This window comes from Monodon monoceros, unplaced genomic scaffold (assembly GCF_005190385.1).
Source record: "Monodon monoceros isolate NGI ecotype Baffin Bay Population unplaced genomic scaffold, NGI_Narwhal_1 Super_Scaffold_5, whole genome shotgun sequence".
Classification (NCBI taxonomy): Eukaryota; Metazoa; Chordata; class Mammalia; order Artiodactyla; family Monodontidae; genus Monodon; species Monodon monoceros.
In genome coordinates this window covers 87,348,931-87,370,140 of record NW_021703782.1, presented here as the reverse complement: position 1 = coordinate 87,370,140, position 21,210 = coordinate 87,348,931, and the positions used below count along the sequence as shown (strand labels likewise).

The 21,210-nt window shown below is 48.2% G+C and overlaps 1 protein-coding gene and 1 pseudogene across 5 annotated transcripts in view; one reads left to right on the top strand and one right to left on the bottom strand.

Moving 5' to 3' along the window:
- ZNF462 (zinc finger protein 462) overlaps positions 1-21,210 on the bottom strand; it is a 144,322-nt gene that overhangs the window by 77,079 nt on the left and 46,033 nt on the right. For 3 of the 5 annotated variants that reach the window (XM_029202706.1, XM_029202705.1, XM_029202708.1), the window contains exons 2-4: positions 8,942-9,191; positions 2,203-7,772; positions 1,233-1,397 (exon numbers count right to left, since the gene is read on the bottom strand). In XM_029202706.1, coding sequence (XP_029058539.1) covers positions 1,233-1,397; positions 2,203-7,772; positions 8,942-9,164 — 5,958 coding nt within the window. In that variant the 5' untranslated portion in view covers positions 9,165-9,191. Of the gene's footprint in view, positions 1-1,232; positions 1,398-2,202; positions 7,773-8,941; positions 9,192-10,583; positions 10,655-21,210 lie in introns of those variants that run through there. The other 2 variants (XM_029202707.1, XM_029202709.1) reach the window with 2 other exon arrangements.
- On the top strand, positions 8,341-8,438 carry LOC114884857 (annotated as a pseudogene).

The window sequence follows — 21,210 nt, the reverse complement described above, 5'->3', positions numbered from 1 at the left end:
TAGGGTTATTGGCTCAGAGGAAGGAAGGGGAAAAAGGAGAATGGTGTGGTATGGGCACTTGGGAGCCTTGGAACACCCTCGGGAAATGAAGGAAACTGGAAGATCCAGCTCTCTGCCACCACGCTCATCCCCATCTCACAGGCGGTGACATCACCCCTTGACCGAAGGTTGCTGTACAATCAATTCAAAAAATTAAGAAGCAGCCTAGCCTGGTTTGGGGTGGCTCCTTCGGATTACCGATTACACGGGAAGAGCCGCTGTCTCCCTTGAGCAATTATGGGACGCAAGGCTGGGACACACCCTGGTGGCGGGCAAGAAGCTGACCGATGCTGTCCCCGTGCCACTCACTGCTGTGCCGCCAGCCGCAAGGCTTCAGTCTTCAATGGGAAGAGCGGAAGCTTCGCCTCCATGCCACATCGGCAAGACAGGACTCAAGATCAAGAAGGGCCGATGACAGAAATGCATTCACGTATCGGGAGAGAGAGAGCAGAGCCCTGAACTGACTTCTCTGCTCAACACTAAGTGGTTAGCAATACCCTGGAAGGCGGGGATGGCAGCTTGGTCACTGAAACAGTGGCTCATTTTAGGATTATGAGCTTCAAACCAGGTGGCCTAATACTGGTCGGGGGCAGAGAGAAGGTGCTCGCCAGCAACGCAGAGGGAGAGGGGACGGAGGAGACAAATCAGGTCAAAGGGCTCACAGGGCCAACTGTGACCTGAAGGCTTTCGGTTTTAGATTTAACGTTTCTGAACGCTCCTCCGGGGACCCAGGATAAGAAGTAAAAGACAGATTCTCCCGGGCTCTCTGCACCGTCGCCAGACGAGAACAGCAAGAAGTCAGGCAGTGGGAGGCGCAGAAGAGGATGGGAACAGAACCCACTGGACTCCTCTCAAGAGCCCGGGCCGCTTGCAAAAGCGAACACCTAACGGCACTAAATGCAGCATAGAAGGGAGACCCAAGGCCTCCTGTACCGAGAGGCCCGGATCTTCTGTTTCCACCAGACTATCCGCGTGGAAGGGAACCAGATCGAAACGCAACCGGGTCGAAACACGGAAGATGAGGAGGATCCAACCTGTAAAGAAATCAAAACAAGCCAGACCGATCCCAGCATAACTCAGAAACGCCCACATTTGGGGTCGCCCTTTCCTGAGCGGCTCTGAGCAACGGCGTGAATTAGGAACTCGAAGGGCTCACACACAAGACTCCTCATCCAGACCTTCCCAGTGCTCACCTTCACGGCGGCTGACACGGCCGGGACACTGCCGTACTGGACGTGCTTGCGCAGGTGGTTGCAGATGGCCCGGAGCGTCGGATGCACTTCCACACAGAATTTACATTTGTAGCCCACCACCTTCCTCTCCTTGATCTTTGGCACCTCTTCTAAGTGACCAAAAGGCTGGTAAAATACAGTGGTAGCCATCAGTACTCCGAGCCCTCCCTCAATGGCCGGCATTTATTCTTGCAGCTTACTAGCAGATTTTACGTTAAAGCAGATTAGCAGGTTAAAAACCAAGGGAGATAACACGGCGAGCAGTTTTACATAACAGATTCGTCAGGGGCGAGGCGCGCTGCCCACTGTGCACGCGCGCGCGCGCGAGAAGTCTCCAGAACCCAAACAGGTTACGACTTGTGAGGAGAGAAGATCTCGGTGCTGAAGCCTCATTGTCACTGCCACCAAGTTATCTGGTTTTCAAACCAATTTTTCAACTACACAGGTGAAACGTCGCATAGCTACGCCATTAGCGAACTTCTTGACCAAAAAAGAAAAAAGAAAAAGAAAAAAAAAAAAACTCTACTCCTGGAGACGTTAGGTTCCTGTAGCCAACACTGCAAACCAAGACATGGCTGAGAAGCGCTAACGATACCAAGAGACGGCCCGCAACTGCCTTGGGAAAGAGAGCGAGCGTTGTCCTGTAACTAGGCCTCGGATAAGGCTACTTGGCAGAGAGAAATACAGAAAAGCCACCCGACCCTCCCCTGGGGAACCTTGGGAGGGGCGAGAGGGAGGGGGCCGGGGAGAAGGGTGAGCGTAGAACGCGGGGGGGATAATCAAGCTCGAAATGTTTAATTGACTTATTGAGCTCTCTGGCAGGCTAAGTCACTAGGAAGCCCGTAGCGGTTTGGCTGGCAGCGAAGACGTGCATGTGGGCACCAGTGATGAGAGGCCTCCTGGGGGAAGGGAAAGCAAAACATATCCTTACCCTCTCTTGTTTGAAATCTGCAAAAGCACCATCTGCATATTTCTGCTTGCTCAAAAGCTGTTTCCTCCTCTCCTGACGTTTGGCACGCTTCTGGAATTCCTCATTGTGAATGTTCAAGTGTGAGGTCAGCTCCGCCGTGCTTTGCAGTTTGCTATCGCAGTGCTTGCACTGGTAGGCGGAGCTCTGCGGGCGGGGGCCGCCGCCCAGGATGACGAAGTCCCTCTTGAGGTCCCGGCTGTGGTGGTCCGTGTAATGCATGCACAGCAGCTCCGCCGTGCTGAAGGACAGCTTGAAGCACTTGATGCAGCGGAACGGGAGCCACTCGATTTCCTGCCCTTCGCTCCCCTCCACCTCGGCTTTCTCGAAGCCGCCTCTCTCCTCCTCTTCCATCAGCACCGGCTTCTCGTGCTCGTCGGCGTAGACGGCGGTGAAGTAGCCCCCCAACTTGCTGGCGTGCTGCTTCTTGGGGAACACCCCCGGGTGGCGCTTCATGTAGTGGGACACGATGCCCTTCTTGCTGAAGGACTGGAAGGGGCACAGGGAGCACTTCTTCTTCTCCACGGCGCGCCGGAGCTCCTCGCTGAGCTGCGGGGAGTCGTCCTTGGGCGGCGACGGGATGATCACCTTGTTGGGCTTGTCGCTGATGGTCCTGGAGGCCGCCAGGCAGTGGGTGTAGTAGGCGTCGATGTCGTGGCGCTTCTGGTAGTGGGCGGCCAGCCCTTTGCGGATGGGGTTGGTGTAGGCACACAGGGCGCACTTGAAGAGGTTGTTCTTGCCCTCAGGCTGGGCGCGTACGTTGTTGTGCTTGATGCGGTAGTGCCGGGCTATGCCCTTCCGCGTGGAGCAGAAGTACTTGCAGAGCTGGCACCGGAACACAGTGTGGGACACCAGGTGCGAGGTAGCGAAGTGAGACGTGGACACGGGCTCCTCTCCCACCTCGTCCTCGGTCACGGAGACTTGGGAGGGGCTCACTTCAGTGGTTATCTCGGGCGCGAGGGTCACGGGCAGCTTCGGGGGAGACTGGGAAAAGACATCGAACTCAGGCTGGTTGTGGTACTTCTCGTAGTGGATTTTGAGCTTCTCCAAAGTGCCGTGCGTGTAGGGACACAGTTTGCAGCGGTAGGCGCCGTACCCTTGCTTGAAGATCCTGCTCGTCTCCTCCACGTCGTTCTGGGCTATGTCGGCGGACTGCTCCACGTCGTGCACGAAGTCCTCGGCAGTCACCTTGATGGACGGGTGTCGCTTCTGGTAGTGGGTCAGGACGCCGTGGATGCGGGTGTTGATGTAGGGGCAATGCCTGCATTTGTAGACGGCGCCCGGGTTGATGTCGATATCCTGGGCAAAGTCAGCAGCCTTCACTTTCATGCCTGGGTGCTTCTTCCCATAATGGGTCAGAAGGCCGTGCAGGTTGTTATACTCAGACTGGCACACGGTGCACTGGTACGGGGTAGAGGAGATGGCGGGGTTGGCTGACGCTAGCTGGAGGCTCTTATCTGGGGAAAGCCTGGCATCCTCGGGGCATTCAGCTTCCTGCTCGGGGAGCGGGGCAGGCATACTGTTTTCACAATTCACAGGGCCCACGAGCTCTTCAGGCGGAGGGATGGGATTCTCGACAGCATCTTTCTCCTTGATGATATCCAGCAGCACGGACTCGTCCCCATTCATGGCCCAGGGGTGGAACGCTTGGTAGTGATTGGTGATGTCCCAGATGGAGACGGCCTCAAAAACACAGTCTCGGCATCTGTACGTTTTGGCTTCAGCTGGCATCGTGAGAGAGGGAGGGGATGGGTCTGGCCCAGCCCAGAGCTTGGTGGCCATGTACGTATAATCAACGTAATGCTCGGGATGCCTCCTCTGGTAATGGAGGAGCAAACCGTTGGGATCTGTGTGGGAATAGATGCACCACTCGCAGTGGTAGCCAGCTTCTATCAAGCCATCCAGAAATGCCCACCGCATGATGGACGTGACCGTGGCCTTCAGGGCGGGGTGGTCTTTCTTGATATGCTTCCTCAGGGCGTAGAAGTAGGGGGAGGTGTACGAGCACTGACGACACTTGAGCGCCCGGAGTTTCGTTCTGTCCCGCTCCACGTTCGAGGGGGGGACCAGCACGCAACCGGCAGGCTTCTTCTGGTTACGGTCGCAGAGGCTTCGGATGGTGGCCGTGTGCTGCCGGATCACGTCCGCGTTGGCCTTGAAGTCTCGGTGCTTCTTCTGATAATGGATGAGGACACCTTTGACCGTGCGGTTCCCGTAATCACAGTGCTGGCAGAAGAACATCTCACTCTCCGCGGGAGGGCCGTCTCTCTCGGAGCCGCTCCGGCTGAGCTGCTGCCTGGGGGCCGGTGCCCGGGGGGAGCCTTGGGGCCCATCGGCCCCTCGCGTCATTGCGGCTGTGGGAGGAGCCTGTCTGATATATTTGGCGGTAACCTTTATCTCTGGGTGTCTTTTCTGGTAGTGGACAAGGACTCCCACAACTGACCGATTGCTGTAGGAGCAGTGTTTGCAGTAGTAAAGCTCGGTACCGAGGTCTGGTGGCGGGGGCGGTGGGGGGGGTGGGGAACCCATGGTGGATATTTTGGGAGACACTGGAGCACCCACCTCAAATGACAACCGAGAAAGGGCAGAGCCCCTGTCCACAGACACCATTCGCATGGTTTTCTGGATCCTAAAGTAGGAGGCCTTTTCTTCCGGGTGTTTCTTCTGATAATGAACCAACACAGAGTGCATGTTGGGGCTCGCGAAGGAGCAAACGTCACAATCGTACACGACAACGGTGCTGACCGAGGGGTCCTTCTGATTTTCACATTCTGGAGGAAAGGTCTTGGAAGGGGTGTTCTTAGGGAACGGAGCTGGCACCCCGCCGCCACGGGCCACGGCAGCGGACGCGGCCATGTTCTTGGGAGCCGAATTCAGGATCTCCCTCAGCGTCTGGGACTCCGTGTTCGGCCCCTCCTGCTGCTCCACCACGTAGCTCGAAAATATCATCGCATTGTTAATCTTGACGGTGGGGTGCATTCTCTGGTAGTGTGGCATCAGGCTTCGGACGTTGGGGCTCGTGTAGGAACAAAACCGACACCGGTAGATCAGGTCCGAGTGGTCAAAGTTGAGGACGTTCATGGCTTCTGGGTGGTGTTCGCCATAATGCTGCTGCAGGTCTTCGAAGTTGGTGTAATCGATGTAGCACTCCAGGCACCTGTACACTGCACTGTGATCGTTGGGGTCCAAGATGTACCTGAAGCTGAATTTAATGTACGGGTGCATGCGCTGGTAGTGGGTGCTGACGCTCCGGGCAGATTTGTTGTTAAAGTCACAGTGTTTGCAATAATAAAGCCTTCCCGAGTCGCTAAAGTCCGCGTTTTCATTACCGTGCTCAGTTCCGTAGATAGGAGTCTGGGTGTTGAGCAGAGCAGCGCTGGAAACCTGGTGATCTTTCATGTTCGTGGAGGAGCCATAATAATCCTCTTCGTCTTCCGAAAGGGTGAGCTCTATCTCAGCCCCGTTGGTGGCATTGTAATCGTGGGTGACAGTTCTGAAGTTGGGCTCCTTCTGGGGCTCAGGGGCGTCTCTCGCCCAGATCTGCTGCGCTGAGAAGGACGTGGGCACCTCCAGGACGGGCTCCGGTGGCTCTTCTTCCCGGTCCAGCTCCACCTCGATCTCCACCTCGTTGTCTTCCTCCTCCTCCTCGTCATCCTCCACGTTGATCACCGCATCTTCCTGCTGTTTGGTTTGGTTAATTCTGCTCTGCAGGTTGCTCGCTATCTCGTCAATCCGGGTCCTCTTCTTCACGGGCGATAAGTCGAGAGGAAAGTCATTAGCGAGTTTCCTAGAGGCCTTAGCTACAAAATTGTTCTTGGAGGACAGCCCAAGAATTGAGGTCTGACTTTTCTTCACAGTGTTGCTGGAAGAGGGGTGGCTGTCTGTCTCGCCGTCCGCTGGCAGGCTGGAGGGCTGCCCCTCGAATTTTGGCAAGTTGTCGCAGAAGGAGTGTTTGTGCTGCTGATGCACCCTCAGCCCTTTCAGCGTCGTGGTGGAGTAATTACACATGGTGCACTTGTAGGGGTGCAGGGGCGGGGCCTGCGCGGGCGGCGGGGGCGGGGGCGGCTGCAGCTGCGGCGGCTGAGGCTGTGACGGAGGCGGGGGCGGCGGCGGCGGCGGCGGGGGCGGCTGTTGCTGCTGCAGGGGCTCCAGCACGACCCCCGCCTTTCTCCCATTGATGCTCGAGCTCTCGTAAGACACGACACCTTCGTGCAGCGGAGAGGCGATGCTTTCACTCTGGGAATTCACGGCATCCCAGTCTGACGTTGTACCCGTGTGACACTGTTTGTGAGCCCCAAGTTTTAACGAGCTCTTGCAAGTAAATGGACATTCATCACATTTGTAGACGGCCGTCTTTCCGGATAAGTGGATGTTTTCTATGTGACGGGAGATGCTACGTCGGTGCATGGTGAGGAACGGACAAAAGGGGCACTGGAACCTGTTCATGAATCTTCTAAATGGGATCCCCTTGGTCTCCAATAATTTGTTGCCCTCTGAGCCCATCAGCTGCTCCGCGGACATGCCTGCTGTCTGATGATCCAGAGCAGTTAAGCCATTCTCACTGTCTATTTCATTTAACTCTTCGTCGGAACTAGAGTCATTCAGCATGCTGTTAGTTTCCAGGTCGGCAGAAGAATTGGTCATGTCAGTCATTCCGTAACGGGATCTCTCCGCCAAGTTGACGAGGCCAGAATTGTGAGGTGACTTCGGCTTCATCTGAGGGTAAGACATGGGCGAAAACTTGGAAGCGGAAGAAGAATTGGGTCTCATGATGGAGTTGCCGATGGAGCCCCTGAAGGTGGAGACGTTAGTGTTGGGTAGCTCCCGGCTGGCAGCATTCACAGACAGATAGGTGGAGTTAGACGTGGGGCTGGGAGCGTTCTTGTTCTGCACATCAGGCAGATTAGTCCCTTCTTGCTGCTGCCTGAGACTGGACAGGATCTTGACCATGCTGCGGTGTTTCTTCATCATGTGGTCACACCAGCGTTCCCGGCGGGGGGTCTGATAGCTGCACCACTCACAGCAGAAGTTGCCTCGAGACTTGGTCAGAGGCTTGACCATCGATTCTAGGATGCTGCGCTCCACGACCTCCGCCGGCAGCTCCTTGCAGGGGTCCTGGAGGGACACGGGTGGGACCACTGGGTCTGGCATCGGAGCAGGGGCAGGGGGAGGAGCAGTGGTCTCCTTCAAATTGTTTTTGTGATACATCTTCTGATGCTTAATTATTCTTGCCCTCCTTGGTGACTTGTATGTGCAAAACTGGCAAGAGAAGACCTTTCCGAATCCCTCGTGCATCATGATATTATAATTTAAGGATCCTGGAACAGGAGGTCCCGCCGAACTCCCTTCAGCGTGAGCCCCGTGGACCTTCCTAGTGTGTTCAATGAGGAGGTTTTTTGACCTGAAGTAGCGTACGCAGAACTTGCATTGAAAAAACTTGTTTGTTGGTTTGGGATTAGAGGCAATATGCTGACCGTAATATCCTGGACTATGGCCATAGTAACTTCCGGTCCCCAATGCCGTTGCATTTTGACCTAAAGAGAAGGCATAAGGTAAGTGGGAAGAGAAAAGCATAGCAAAAGCGAGTCAAGAAATTCAATCATGCAAATCCATTTTCTTCTCAATTATCCTTCATTAATAAACATCACATTCAAAAAGCCTAACATCTCAAGATGAGGCCCTGAAGAGTATTAACGAAGCATTAACGAACATAAACACGTTGCTTCTCACGGACGGAAGGCAGTGCTCGGCTTCAGGTGCAAGAGTCTCCACATCTCGATTCATGTGCCACAGAGCTATGAAAATGCAAGTTTCACAAACTGCAATATTCATTCTAGAACTTTCCAAGATACTACCCTGTGCTCCAAACTGAAAGGAAGCTAAGAAACAGAGGAAGCTGAAAGAACAATAACCTGGGCTACTCAAGAAGAGAAACGTGATGCCCAAACCACAAAAATGGCTCACAAGTGGGAATTCCCTGGCGGTCCAGTGGTTAGGACTCAGCGTTTTTCCACTGCCGTGGCCCAGGTTCAATCCCTGGTCGGGGAACCTTTAAAGATCCCACAAGCCTTGCAGCATGGCCAAAAAAAAAAGAAACTCTGTAGGAACCGTGCATGTCAAGAACCACGGCTACAGGCTCCTCGGTAGTGTATGTAGCCTGTTGCCTGTACTGGTTGCCTTAAGGGACCTTGGAGACAGCCCTTTCCAGTGGACATTCATGACTGGCATGTTGTGCCCAATCTAGGCTCCAGACAGGTATGTGCGGTGCCTTTGAAAAGCCCCAGGGCACAGTGGCCAGGGTCCACGCTGGCCAAGTCATAAGGTCCATCCGCACCAGACTGCAGAACAAGGAGCATGTGATTAAGGCCCTCCACAGGGCCAAGTTCAAGTTCCCTGGCCACCAGAAGAGCCACATCTCCAAGAAGTGGGCATTTACTAAGTTTAATGCAGATGAATTTGAAAACAAGGTGGCAGAAAAGCAGCTCATCCCGGATGGCTGTGAGGTCAAACACATCTGTAATCCTGGCCCTCTGGACAAGCGGCGGACCCTGCACTCATGACAGCCTTGGCACCGTCCCCTCCTTACTCACGCCCACCAATAAGTCCTACTCTCCTGTCCAAAAAAAAAGAACCACGGCTACAGGCTCAAAATAGATGAGGGCGGTGAAATACATCAGATATGCCGAGCCTAGGACAGATTTACCTGATAAGTCCTCTGCAATCACAAATTCATCCTTTATAGACGAAAACTCCACCTCTGTCTGGTTACTGGCATTCATGGACCCAGATCGCGGCTCATTCGCATTGTCTTCGGCAACGTCCGTCGGCTGCAGAAATGCCGTGTGGACATCCTGGATATGCGCCTTGAGATCTTCATAAGACGGGGCTCTAAAGTCACAGCCATCGCACTGAAGCACCTCCATCATCTGGGTCTACCCTCTCACATTAGGAACCTGCGGTGGCAGAAGGCAGACGAAACACCTTAAGGCCTGCGCTCATCGCGTACCCCAAGCTGCTGGGGCTACAAGTCCATTAATGGAAGAAATTCCAATATCGGCCATTTCCTCTCACTGGACTTTGTCAGATGGAACACTGGCCAAAGAAAGGAAATCAGACATAATAGGGATGGTGTCCTTGACTTCCTAACTTCAAAGAAGGGGGAAAAAACCAGGCAAACTCTTTCTAGCTTGATGTATCTGCAAGTGCCATGTGCCAAAGAAATCCCTAATACTTCAAAAGTTTTAGTAGTTTCTGAATTTCTTGACTGAATTCAGATTTCTTGGTAGGTTAATACTGACTTTGATTCCGGCTGGGACCAGTTTTATTTTTGAACCAGAATCTTCTCAGGAGTAAAGAGGTGGCCCATACAGAAGAAAGGACAAACTTCACTCTTCATTAGCTGTTTTAATACTATAAAACATTGATGTTTTATCACCAAACGGTGAAACAGTACTGAATCTCTGAGTGGCAGTAGGAAAAGCTTTTATTGTACCTTTTTATTCTTCTACTCTCTTAACTGATATTGCGGTACACCTCCTTCTTCCCTTCTTTAAACGGTTTATTATTTTTTTTTCATGAGCTAAATGGTTATTTGCTTTTTACTACCTACCAATTATAACCTAACAGCTTCTCCAATCTAATTAGGTCATAAAATATTTCTCAAGAGATTCTTAAACAACCAACTTTAGATGACAATCCAGTTTCTAGTTTCAGGTTGCACCTCGGTACCTCGATTTACACTAAGGCAACAGAAATGCACGTGGTTTGGAAGAAGGGCTTCTAAGGCAGGACTTTCTCTTTTTCTACTTCTCCCCTTTACAAATGTGGAGTGCATACTTGGCCATAACAAGCAGTGAACCTGATTCAGAATAAAGTAAAACTTGCCCAGCTGCCTCTGTCCTGCTATTTACTGTGTGATTGAAAGATACAGATAGCTTCACACGAACTCAATGGAGCGGCCCACCATTAAGAAGTTAAAAATGTATGAGAAGGCATACGCCTTCCTATCTTAAGTTGAGATACCCAGTTATTATCTTAATGACTGAGTTACTTCACTGAGCTCATAGCAAACTCTACTGAGTCACTGTAATCTAGAACCAGATGTCCAAGAACAAAAGCCACAAGCCAAATCTTTCGATACTTTGATCGTACAGCAACTTTCTATACTTTTATTGTAAAAGATCAATGATTTCTGCAGGAAGAATACAGTGGAGAAATCTGTCAATGCAGTGAAAGGAGCTAGGGCAGGAGGATTTTCTCTGAAAGAATGCTCCTGTGAAAATAACTCCTGGCAAGTCCAGCTCTGGACAGCCTGAGCTTGCAGAGTGAGACACACAGAGATTTACCTTCTCCCCTTTCACCCAGCAATTTCTCCTTTTTTTCAATAAACCCTGAACTGTGCACCAGAGTCCCTGTCAGCTAACTCAGCCTCCATATTCCCAGCCACACCAGCTTTTCTGTCTCTGCACCAACCCAAATTGTGTGGAAGAGGTTGCTATCAGCTCTGGATCAAATTACAGCCGTCACCGAGGCCCCACCCCACTTCTCCTTTTCGCACAGCCCATTAGACCTGAACACAAATTTTTCCATAGTGCAGACGACTCCTGCATTTAGAACACTTCACGGCAAAAAGGCAGATCATCCAGTGTGCGCTCCCCATCCCCCCAGCTTAGTCCTTTCATCTCAGCCAAACAAGCCACAGCTCTGCTGAATGTGTTTATCACACTTTCAAGAGATAGGAGCTCCTGCGTCACTGGAGCTCTAAGTCTCACTAAGCTGCCCTAGTCCTCTGAGCTTTAGGAGCGGCCATTTTAGCTCAGAGCCTCCCTTCTGAGCACAACATGGCTTCTCTGGGATGGATGCTGCCAGGCTGCCGGGCCGAGGCAACAGGAGAGGAGCAGCCTGGGCCCCTCCTCTGCCCTCCTCCTCCCAACAAAGGAGGAACTGTTTTCACTCCTTCCCGAAAAAGCAGCACCTCTCTCCTCCTCAGATGTCATTCACCAGGATCTCCGAAGGTTCTTTTATCCCATGCCTGATGGGCTAGTTCGTTCATCCCAGCACAGCCCTGGTTACCGCAGGACGTTCCTGGACCAGACCCTGTTCTCCAGCTGCCTTTGGGGGTGGGCTGGAGGGGGGAACCTCCAGAATGCCTTGGCTTCTTGGGAGTCGTCCTTCCACACACAGAAGACATACCATCCGACTCTGCTTGCCAGATTCCAAAGTCTAATGACCTTTGTTAATCACCAGCCAGTCTGTCTGCATGAGCAGACCCTGCCAACAGGCACACCCTTCAACACAAAGGCTGTAGCTATTCCTTTTAAAAGAGGTTCTCTGAAAGCTCCATTGTGTAGCCGAGAGCAAAACAAAATCTCTTCCCTTCAAAACTTCAAGCCTTTAGAAATAATGCAACAAAAGGCTTTCTGCTGTGTGTCTTTTGGAAAGTTTGAGCCTAGTTCGCACAACATCCACCAAAAAAATGACAGTTCTGCCCAAGGAAAGCAGGGCACCTTTGGCATTAAGTCATCCACCCCGAGATGAAATTCATCTCTCTGCACGGTTCTCTAATATCTTGGTGTCTTCCGAAGCTCTTAGCAAGGATTCAAACTTCGCTGGATGCAAACAAACCAACGGTCTCCTTGTTCTGCTACAAAGGAGATTAAAGGGTTAGGAGATCAGGAAAAAAAAAAAAAAAGCCACTGATTTGGAAAAAGAAGAGATGATGAAAGTGATTTCCTAATAGGTTCTAGCTTTAATGTTGTTGCAGACTCTACCTCAAAAATAGCACAGAGCCTTAGAAGAGGTTAATCTCCAGGCTGCCGAGAGAACCAGTGTCTGGTTACCACTGAATGGCCTTCAATTGGATGTCTGCACTGAGTCCTCAAATGAGGACGTAGCCTCCTCTGAAAGCCATTTTGTCTTTGTGCACACATTGCTCCTGGAGACGCTGACAGAAGAAAACAGAAATTGCCTGCATGGCCTAAACAATCAAAGACACAGAAACTTGATGTGTTTATGAGACTGAGGACGTACACATGGGCAAAAAGTGAGAGGAGGGAGGCGGAGACGGAACAGGGGAGGAGAGAGACAAAGAAAGCTGGACCTGAGGATGACCCATCCATCAACTCGAGGATGTTTTTGCAGCAGATGGTAATCCTCTGAGAAACCAACAACAAAGATGGGAACAAAGATGAGAAATACTCTCTTGCATATTTGACTGTTTCATCAACCGAGAAAGAACAGCAACCCTAAAAGGCTACACCAGACACTGAGCTGCTACCAAATGACGATTTCAAGTTAAAAGCCTTGATCTCCTATCTATTTACTTTATTTAAAAATTCTACTGCCATAATGAGATTAGCAGTATTTTTTTTTCCCACTGGCCAAATCAGCAAAATCAAAAGCCGAAGAGGAAGCTTCTGAACTAACTGAAAGAAGTGCTATTTCAAAAGGTCATGAGATGAATCTACAAATCAAACAAGCGTGTCCCCTCCCCCCCACCGGCCCCATCTCCTACTCCCAATGCAATATCTCCAGGCCCCTCAAGGTCAAACAGGCATCGGACGACTAGACTCACACCACCACCCATGATGAGGCCTTGGCAGGCAGATGAAAAATGGATTCGTTCCCAAATAAGCTAGCACCTAATGTGATTAGTCCTCCTAATGTGAAACCTCTAGACGACCATACTAATTATCCACGACTCTGCACTACTGATTGCCACGTGTTGGTCTGTGCAATTTACATGGATAAGTCTAGAGTTTTCAAGAGGTGGGGTTTTGATGGGAAACCCCAAACCCTACTTTCCATATTGGACAAACTCTTGAAGACATATTTAAAGAAAATCCAGAGATCTTGTTAAGGATTGGGAATATACAGCTGAGAAGGGGGAAAGGGAGAGAATGGCCACCAGCTGCTCTTCCTCAATCTTAAAAACACCAATTTTGAACCTATTTTCAAAACAGAAACAGACTCCCCGACATAGGAAACAAACCTATGGTTACCAAAGAGGGAAGGGGGAGGGAGGGATAAATTAGGAGTTTGGGATTAACAGAATCAAACTACTATATATAAAAAAAAGATGACAAGGTCCTACTGTATAGCACAGGGAACTATGTTCAATATCTTGTAATAAACTATGACGGAAAAAGAATCTAATAAAAGATAGATAAGTAGATCTATATATATAATTGAATCACTTTGCTATACTTCAGAAAGTAACACAGGGAATTCCCTCGTGGTCCAGTGGTTAGGACTCTGCACTTCCACTGCAGGGGGCGCAGGTTCAACCCCTGGTCCGGGAACTTAAGATCCCACATGCCATGCGGCGTGGCCAAAAAATTAAAAAATAAATTTAAAAAACGTAAAGTAACACAGCACTGTAAATCAACGACACTTCAACTTAAAAAAAACCACCAATTTTAATTTCTACCGTCTGCCCACCCACTTTCTGTGTTCACAATTTCAGAGACCCATTATGCCTCCATTTTCCTCCTGTGAAGGTGAAAGGGGACAATCCACAGGTTCATCATGTGTCCTCCCCACTCACTGCCCAGACAGGAGGGGAGAAGGGAGGCGCCCTGGGTGTTTGAGGGCACTCCTACAATCCTGCCACCACAACCCTCACCTGGGTCACCTCGGCGAGCACTGTTCTCCAGGATTGCATGGAGCACGAACACGGTCTTCAAGTCAAAATCCCAACTGTCTCCGGGAAGTGTCCAAATGAAAAGGTGCAGGCCTTGCCTGGACCTACCCTGTTCTCTGACTGAAGGACTGCAGACCAGAAATAAAGCTGTGAAGCACCACAGCCACAGGGATTCAAGAGCAACTAATTATAAGCTTCAAAGCCTTTGAGAAATAGAACCAGAAACACCGTAAGATGCTTTTCCTATGTCCACTCCAGAAACCTAGTTTCATTTGTAAGACACTGAACTCCTCGGTTCTCTTGAATCACAATTCTAAGCAAAGGCTTTAGTGAGCACCTATTGTCTGTGCTTTTCTTACTTTCCTTTCCCATGATTGGAAAAACCAATTATCAGTTAGTGGAATGCATAAACTTCGGCACCGTTCAGCTAGAAAGACAGAAAAATCAGGAACTTAAAGATCATTCTACAAATGTATTTGAGATTGGAAACTGTTGCTATGATGAGGTCAAAGAGCTGCGGGGTGTGTTGGGAAGTTAACATCTCTTATTTCAAGCCCCAGGAACGTGGTTTGGGAGGAAAGAAGAATTTTCATGCTTAGGATGAAAAATGAGGGGAAAAAAAAATCACTAATCCACTTGTGAGTGTGGGTTGCTACTCTCAGCAACAAGACGTGTTGTACATCACTGCTTATCATTTACTCTTGTCATGGTCGAAGTGGGAATTCTAATTTAAAAATCATTTAAAGCATCTTTCCAAACAGGACCGGATCAAGAAATGGAGGTAGAAATCTCCTTTCAGGAAAAGGAACAGTAGTTATGGAATCACACTTACAAATGCAAATACAGACTGTAGATATACACACACAGGCATGCATATATATGCAAACACATGTATCACAGGGTGCCTGTCCTCTGCACATACATATATACATACATACGTGTACGTATATATGAAATAATTAATTTTCTTGATTTAATTTGAACTCAGATAGGGGCATGTGCCCTCCAAATTTAACACTTCTGTTAGAACACTTTTGAATAAGTACAAATGACATACATACTCTTCCCATGTTATAGTGATTAAAAAAAAATAAGCCAACAAAATAAACCAACAAAGAACTTCCAACAACAAGATACCTACATTGATCCCACAACATTTGGTACAACTATAGATCCTGGCTCACCATGTGGTGTCTTCAAATGTCCTATCCAATGTTTATACTGTTTGCTACATGATCTAAGCAGTTCTGTGTACTCTTGGCAATTCACCACACTAATGAAAGGTTTAACATATCAGGGAGGATAAATAATTAAGGAATTCAGAAGGGAGACACAGCTGTTCTTCAAAACCAAATTTTCAGAAGAGAAAGGATTAATTTGCAATCACATATGTAACCCCCAAGATGAGACTGAATTTAAATAGTAGCAGAGAAATACCACGCGAGCCTGCGTCCTGCCAGTGCCCATGTGTGGCCTCTGTTCCATCTCTGGGACAGAGTCTGAAGCAGGCAATCTGCAGATCAATAACCCCAGTCACCTTGCGGCCAAGGATGCTATCCTTCAGGTTCTCTTATTTTAGCTTTGTTTTCCTGAATCAAGTTTTACAGAGCATGTTGGAGTAATATTTCATAACAGATAACCTCGGGGATCATTATTAAAATGAGATGATCTAATCCAAATGACCAAAAAAATATCAGATATGTAAACAAGAAGCCATTCTGGCTGAGTGACCTGTTATGAACGCAGGTAGTGAGCGTCTAATACAGAAAGAGATAGTACATACCTTCTGGAGAATTCATGCATTCCTTTGCAATGATATAAGGCTAATTGAGGCCAACAGGCCAATAGGCAGCCTGCCAGCTCTCCTGTCCTTAGAAAAGGAAGCGTGTGATTTGAATAAGGAGATAAAAGAGGAGAGAAGGGACTAGAAAAGAAAGGGAGGAAGCAGGGTGGTATCTCAGGAGCTTTAGACTTCATTGTCTGTGAAGGGGAACCTGTAGTTCACCAGATAAGTCCAATTCTGAGAAGCGTCCTGACAATATTCTCCTTGAGAAACAAAACAAAATGAAGACGCCTCCACATGCTAAAATTCTCAAAAGGCAACCACGACAAATGAGATCCCAGCTCATTCTGTTCTTCCAAATGAGCGAAAACCACTCTTAGGGTTGAATGAATTCTCTGAAATGTCGTGGGTCCATCAGGAAATTCCTTGGAAACTTTGAAGCCATTCTTGCCCGAGCCTGGAGATCAAGAGAGACCCGATTTCTCTCCTCTAGAGCCAAACCTCACCCCAACGGCAGAGACAGAAAATCGCTGTATTCCTTTGTAGGCTCTTCAGCATGCTGGCTGGGTTTCCACAGACACTTTTCACACTACAAGAACTCTCATTATAAAAATTGTAAAATTAAAGGGAAGTTGCAGATATGCTGCTGGGTCTTCATTACAGAACTGATTAAGACGCAGAAGCTGCAGTCAAAGGCATCCTCCATATCGTGAAAGACCAAACCACGCGTTGAGTAGCTCCTCTGTGGGTCTGAAGGCTTCGCTGACCACAGGCCTTGGGCATGTCTTCACAGCCAGATCTGTGCCTGGCACAGAAGGTCTGGCCAACCCCACCACGTCTAAATTCTACAGTTTTAGTGAATGAATCCAGAAACCATTCGAACAACTCACGTTGCTCTCTATTACCTTCTGAGAGGAAAAAAAAACAAAAAACAAAACGAAAGGATCCAGGGCTGGTGAAAGTATAAGAAAGTTTTGCCAGAAGAACCTCTTTTATTTGAGGAAAAGCCCACAGAAGTCCCAATCTAATCCCTCTGAGATTTGTTCTTTGCCTTGTGCTCACGGTGTGCTCAGAAAATTCAGACAAGTCACTTCCTTTAAATGAGAATTGTCCCGAGTCTGCCTATATCTGTGGCACACAAGGCCCTGATGCAGTAACCTCTCCAGTTCAATTTCTTATATTTGACAAAATATAGCCACTCCATGGTTCCTGATCTAACTACCCCCTCAGGCTGAAAGCCCTAAGCAGACTGCTTTCTGGAAAGGTAAACAACGGCTGGGCTTGTGTGAATCAGGAATCGTGACCACTGTGAAGTCCTTCTATTCAAGAAGATTGTGATTTTTTTTTTTTTTCTCCTCTTGGCCTCCACCTATAGCAGAAGGCACTGCCCACTGAGATCCATTGGTTCTCCTACCCCGATCCAAGAAAACAGGAAAAACACCCTATGTCCTTATGTATGGAACTGGCAGATACCCAAGAATTAGGAATATTTTATTTTACACGATAGCTAAAGAATTCCTTTTCTCTTGCAGTCTCCAATCCACCCTCAGCAAGTAAGTTTACTCCTAAAAATCACTGCACCTCAAGAACTTCTTAGCAGAAAGTTAAGACATTTGTCTGCCAACATAACAGTAGGATTTATCACCGTGTGAAAACACTACGGTGGCTCAGGTACTTGGCCAAGCCCCACGTTCCATAAATCCTTAATGAAAATCTCACTTTGCCCAACAAACTTAGGTCTTTCAGCTTATTCACTATTGGGCTGCTCAAAAAAAAAAAAAAAAAAAAAAAAAAGACAAGGATACAGAAATGCCTCTCCAGCAAGTAAAATAATTTATTCCCAGCAGGTGTGATGGCTCCACCTGCCACCTTCACCTTGAACAAGTCTTTCGAAGCCTTTACTTGGATCATTTCACTAAATGAAGAGATGAGACTATGCCAGTCAACCTTTTTGTACAAAGGAGTGTGTTACAAAATTTTCTTCTCATATTTTGAAAGATTTTTTTCTGACTTAATTCATCTCTCACTTTTTATTATTATTCAGAGACAAATAAATGCCTAGTTTCGTCATGACTGACTCCTCCTCATGCAATTCTGGGCTCAAACGTTCTATCCTCCAAGGGGCTTTCTCACAACTCCATCTAATATTAGCCCGCTCTCCCCATCCCCATGAAATCGAGCCCCTATCCACAGCTCTGACCATGCTGACTTTCTCTTACCACATGACGCTGCCTTGCAAGTTCCTTCATTGTTGCTATGATACCTGTTTGTTTGTGCTCTATCTCCCTCTGCTAGAACACAGGCACCCTGATAGCAAGCCTACACCTGTCTATTTACACTGATATCTTCAGCACTGGGGACAGTTCACACAATGGGTACTCAGCAAATGTGCTGAATGAATGAACAAATGAATGAATGAAGCAGAGCTTGTGAGTGATAAGATTCCAATCAAACATAAAAAGATTGGTTATGAGAGTTAGATTCTTCTACTAATCTTATGTTGTCACAGAGCAGTGGTCCCAACCAGGGGCAATCTTACCCCCCCAGACCCCAGCCCAGGGATATCTGGAGACACTTTTGGTTCTCACAACTGGGTGGGGCCGGGGGGAGCGGTGCTACTGGTATCTAATGCGTAGAGGCCAGGGATGCGGCTGAACATCCTACAACGCACAGGAAAACCCCCATAAGAAAGAATGATCTGGTCCAAAATGACAAGAGTGTGGAGGATGGAAACCCTGTCACAAGTGGTCTCTAGGTATTTTCAGTCTCTGCCTATAAGCCACCTGCCTTTATGAGCCTTTCATGTGGTCCTGGCTGGGGAATCTCAGGACTAGATGATCAGCAAGTTCTCTTCCAGCGCAAAGATTCTATGGTTCCATGGTTCAAAATGATCTTAGTAGCCTTCCTGTCCTATGACATCATGAGTTTTTTAGTTTCATTTTTCTGATTTGGGTATTTTACTATAAACTTTTCAAGAAAAATCCAAGATTAAGGAATATAACTGGTCCGTCTGTCCTTAGTGATAAGCCCCTTGCACTGATGATGACCCTGTGGGCTCTGTGGGTAAGGGATCAACATCATTAAAAATGGTCAAGTCCTACAGTTAGCATGTGGCCTCCAACTAAAATTTCTATGAAAAACATCATGCACATTTTCTCCTCTCCAACATACAAAATTATCTTCTCTCAAAGTGACGGGGCCCCAGGCTACTCAAAATCACTCTTCAAAGGATGAGTACCGTATTCCTTTTGGTTCTTACATCCCCAGGGCCCAGCACAGGTCTGGCCCTGACAAGATCTGTGGGACGAATGAGTGTGTGCATGCCTGCCTGCTTTCCAGGAGAAAATTAACCAGTGGTACCACCCCAAAGTAAACATATAGGAACCTAAGCAATTCCAGAGAGGCTCCATGACCAGAAAAACAAAACAAAACAGAACTTAGCACTATATACCACTGCTCCCACTCAACTCATAAAGTTCATGAAGCCACATCACAGCGCTTGGCTGACTGCTGGGATATCAGGAATTCCATGGCCCCACCTGTCCTTGATACGTGAGGAAGTGGCCACCTTGCTTTTCCTCACCATCCAAGCGGAAGGTACTCTGGCAGCATCATTCTACCCACATATTTATAACACTGCTAAGCTCCCCTAAACTGATGTGACACTTGGAATCATCACCTGGGGCTACACTTGAGACTCTCTGGTTGCCTTCCCTCCACAAAAAAACCTTTCAATTCTTGTTTGCAAAGATTCTGGAAAGCCTGAGGAACAATTCTCCCCGATAGCTCAAAACTGTATAAACCTTTTCAGTAGAGGAAAGTATAAAGAAATTAGGTAGGAACAGAGTTCTCTCTCCTTGGCTTCCCTAAAAAATATTGAAACAATAAATTATCTGTGCCTTCTTTAACTCAAACAGAAGAATTCACTCCTAAAAGTTAACTAGCTGTAAGCTCATTAGTGGCCACTAGAGAGGAGATCTCAAAGACCATGTCGTCCAATGGGGCCCAATATCTTCATTTTTCAGATAGTGAAACTGAAGGTCTCAGGAAAAATAACCTGCCCAAGGCTTCTGGAACATACTCTCTGAAGCAGGGAAAAAAATCTGTTGAATTCCATAATTAGAGAAAGGAAATCGGCAGTAGAAACACTCTATAAATGTTATTCAGTTCATTAATAGTTATTCACACTTGAAGTCCACGCCCCATATAGTCTCACAAACAAGAGTCCTTCTTCACTGAGGAGGCGGATTCCAGAATAACCCCCAGTGTCTCCTCCTCTGCTCAGAATTCTATACTCAGGAGATTAACTGGAAAGGTGCAAAATCCATCATATACAGTTTGGCTGTCCAAAGACCCTCTTAGGCATGCAGGCAGTGTGCTCCTGCTTTGGAAACACACGTGGAAGACTGAAAGTTGCTGACAAAGGTATACACAGAAGAACGAGATCCATAACCCCGAATCGTCTTTCCTCAGAATCCACCCTCATGGAATCAGAACAAGGTTATGTAGTAGCTTTATGCCCACCAAATCTACCCCATGAGAAACTTCGTCTTGTTTCTTATGGAAAATGTGCTCTGCCAACAAAGTGGCTGAAGAAGCTGGCTGAATGAGCCTTAGGGGTGTCTGGAAATATCAGGGTCAGTTCATTTAAAACGAACCTGTCTCCTTGTGGCACAGCCAGTCAGTGGCTCAGACCAATAATTTCAGAATACTGTGGACACCAGATTCCATTTCAAATTACACGTCATATCCTGAAACCAACCACAACTTAGAATATTTCACCACATTTACTAATACATTTCTATTATACTGTATTATATATTTATCCCTTATTTATCTATATTCCTAGTAGATATCTATATCCATTTGTTGGATATGAAAAACTAAATGCATCCGAAAGGCCAGTAATCATCTTTAACTTTTTCAATATTCCCCCCATATGGGTCTCTTAGGAAAGAGTCCCTTACCATAATGAAAAGAATGACTCAGAGGGCTTCCCTGGTGGTGCAGCGCTTAAGAATCCACCTGCCAGTGCAGGGGACACGGGTTCGAGCCCTGGTCCGGGAAGATCCCACATGCCGTGGAGCAACTAAGCCCATGCGCCACAACTACTGAGCCTGCGCTCTAGAGCCCGCGAGCCACAACTACTCGGCCCACATGCCGCAACTACTGAAGCCTGCGAGCCTAGAGCCCGCGCTCCGCAACAAGAGAAGCCACCGCACCGCAACGAAGAGTAGCCCCCACTCACCGCAAGTAGAAAAAGCCCGCGTGCAACAATAAAGACCCAACGGAGCCAAAAATAAATTAAATAAATAAGTTATTTTTTAAAAAAAGAATGACTTAGAAATCAGGAGGATGCTGAGATCTCCATGTTTGTCCATGTTTTCCTCCCTGTAGAATACTTTTACCTACATTTTGAAGATCCACATAATTCCCATCCTTTAAGAAAATGATTCTCAAAGAGAGATCCCTAGACCAGCAGCACCGGCCAAGAATTCATTAGGAATGCAATTTCTCAGGTTCCGCTCCAGACTCTGTGAATCAGAAA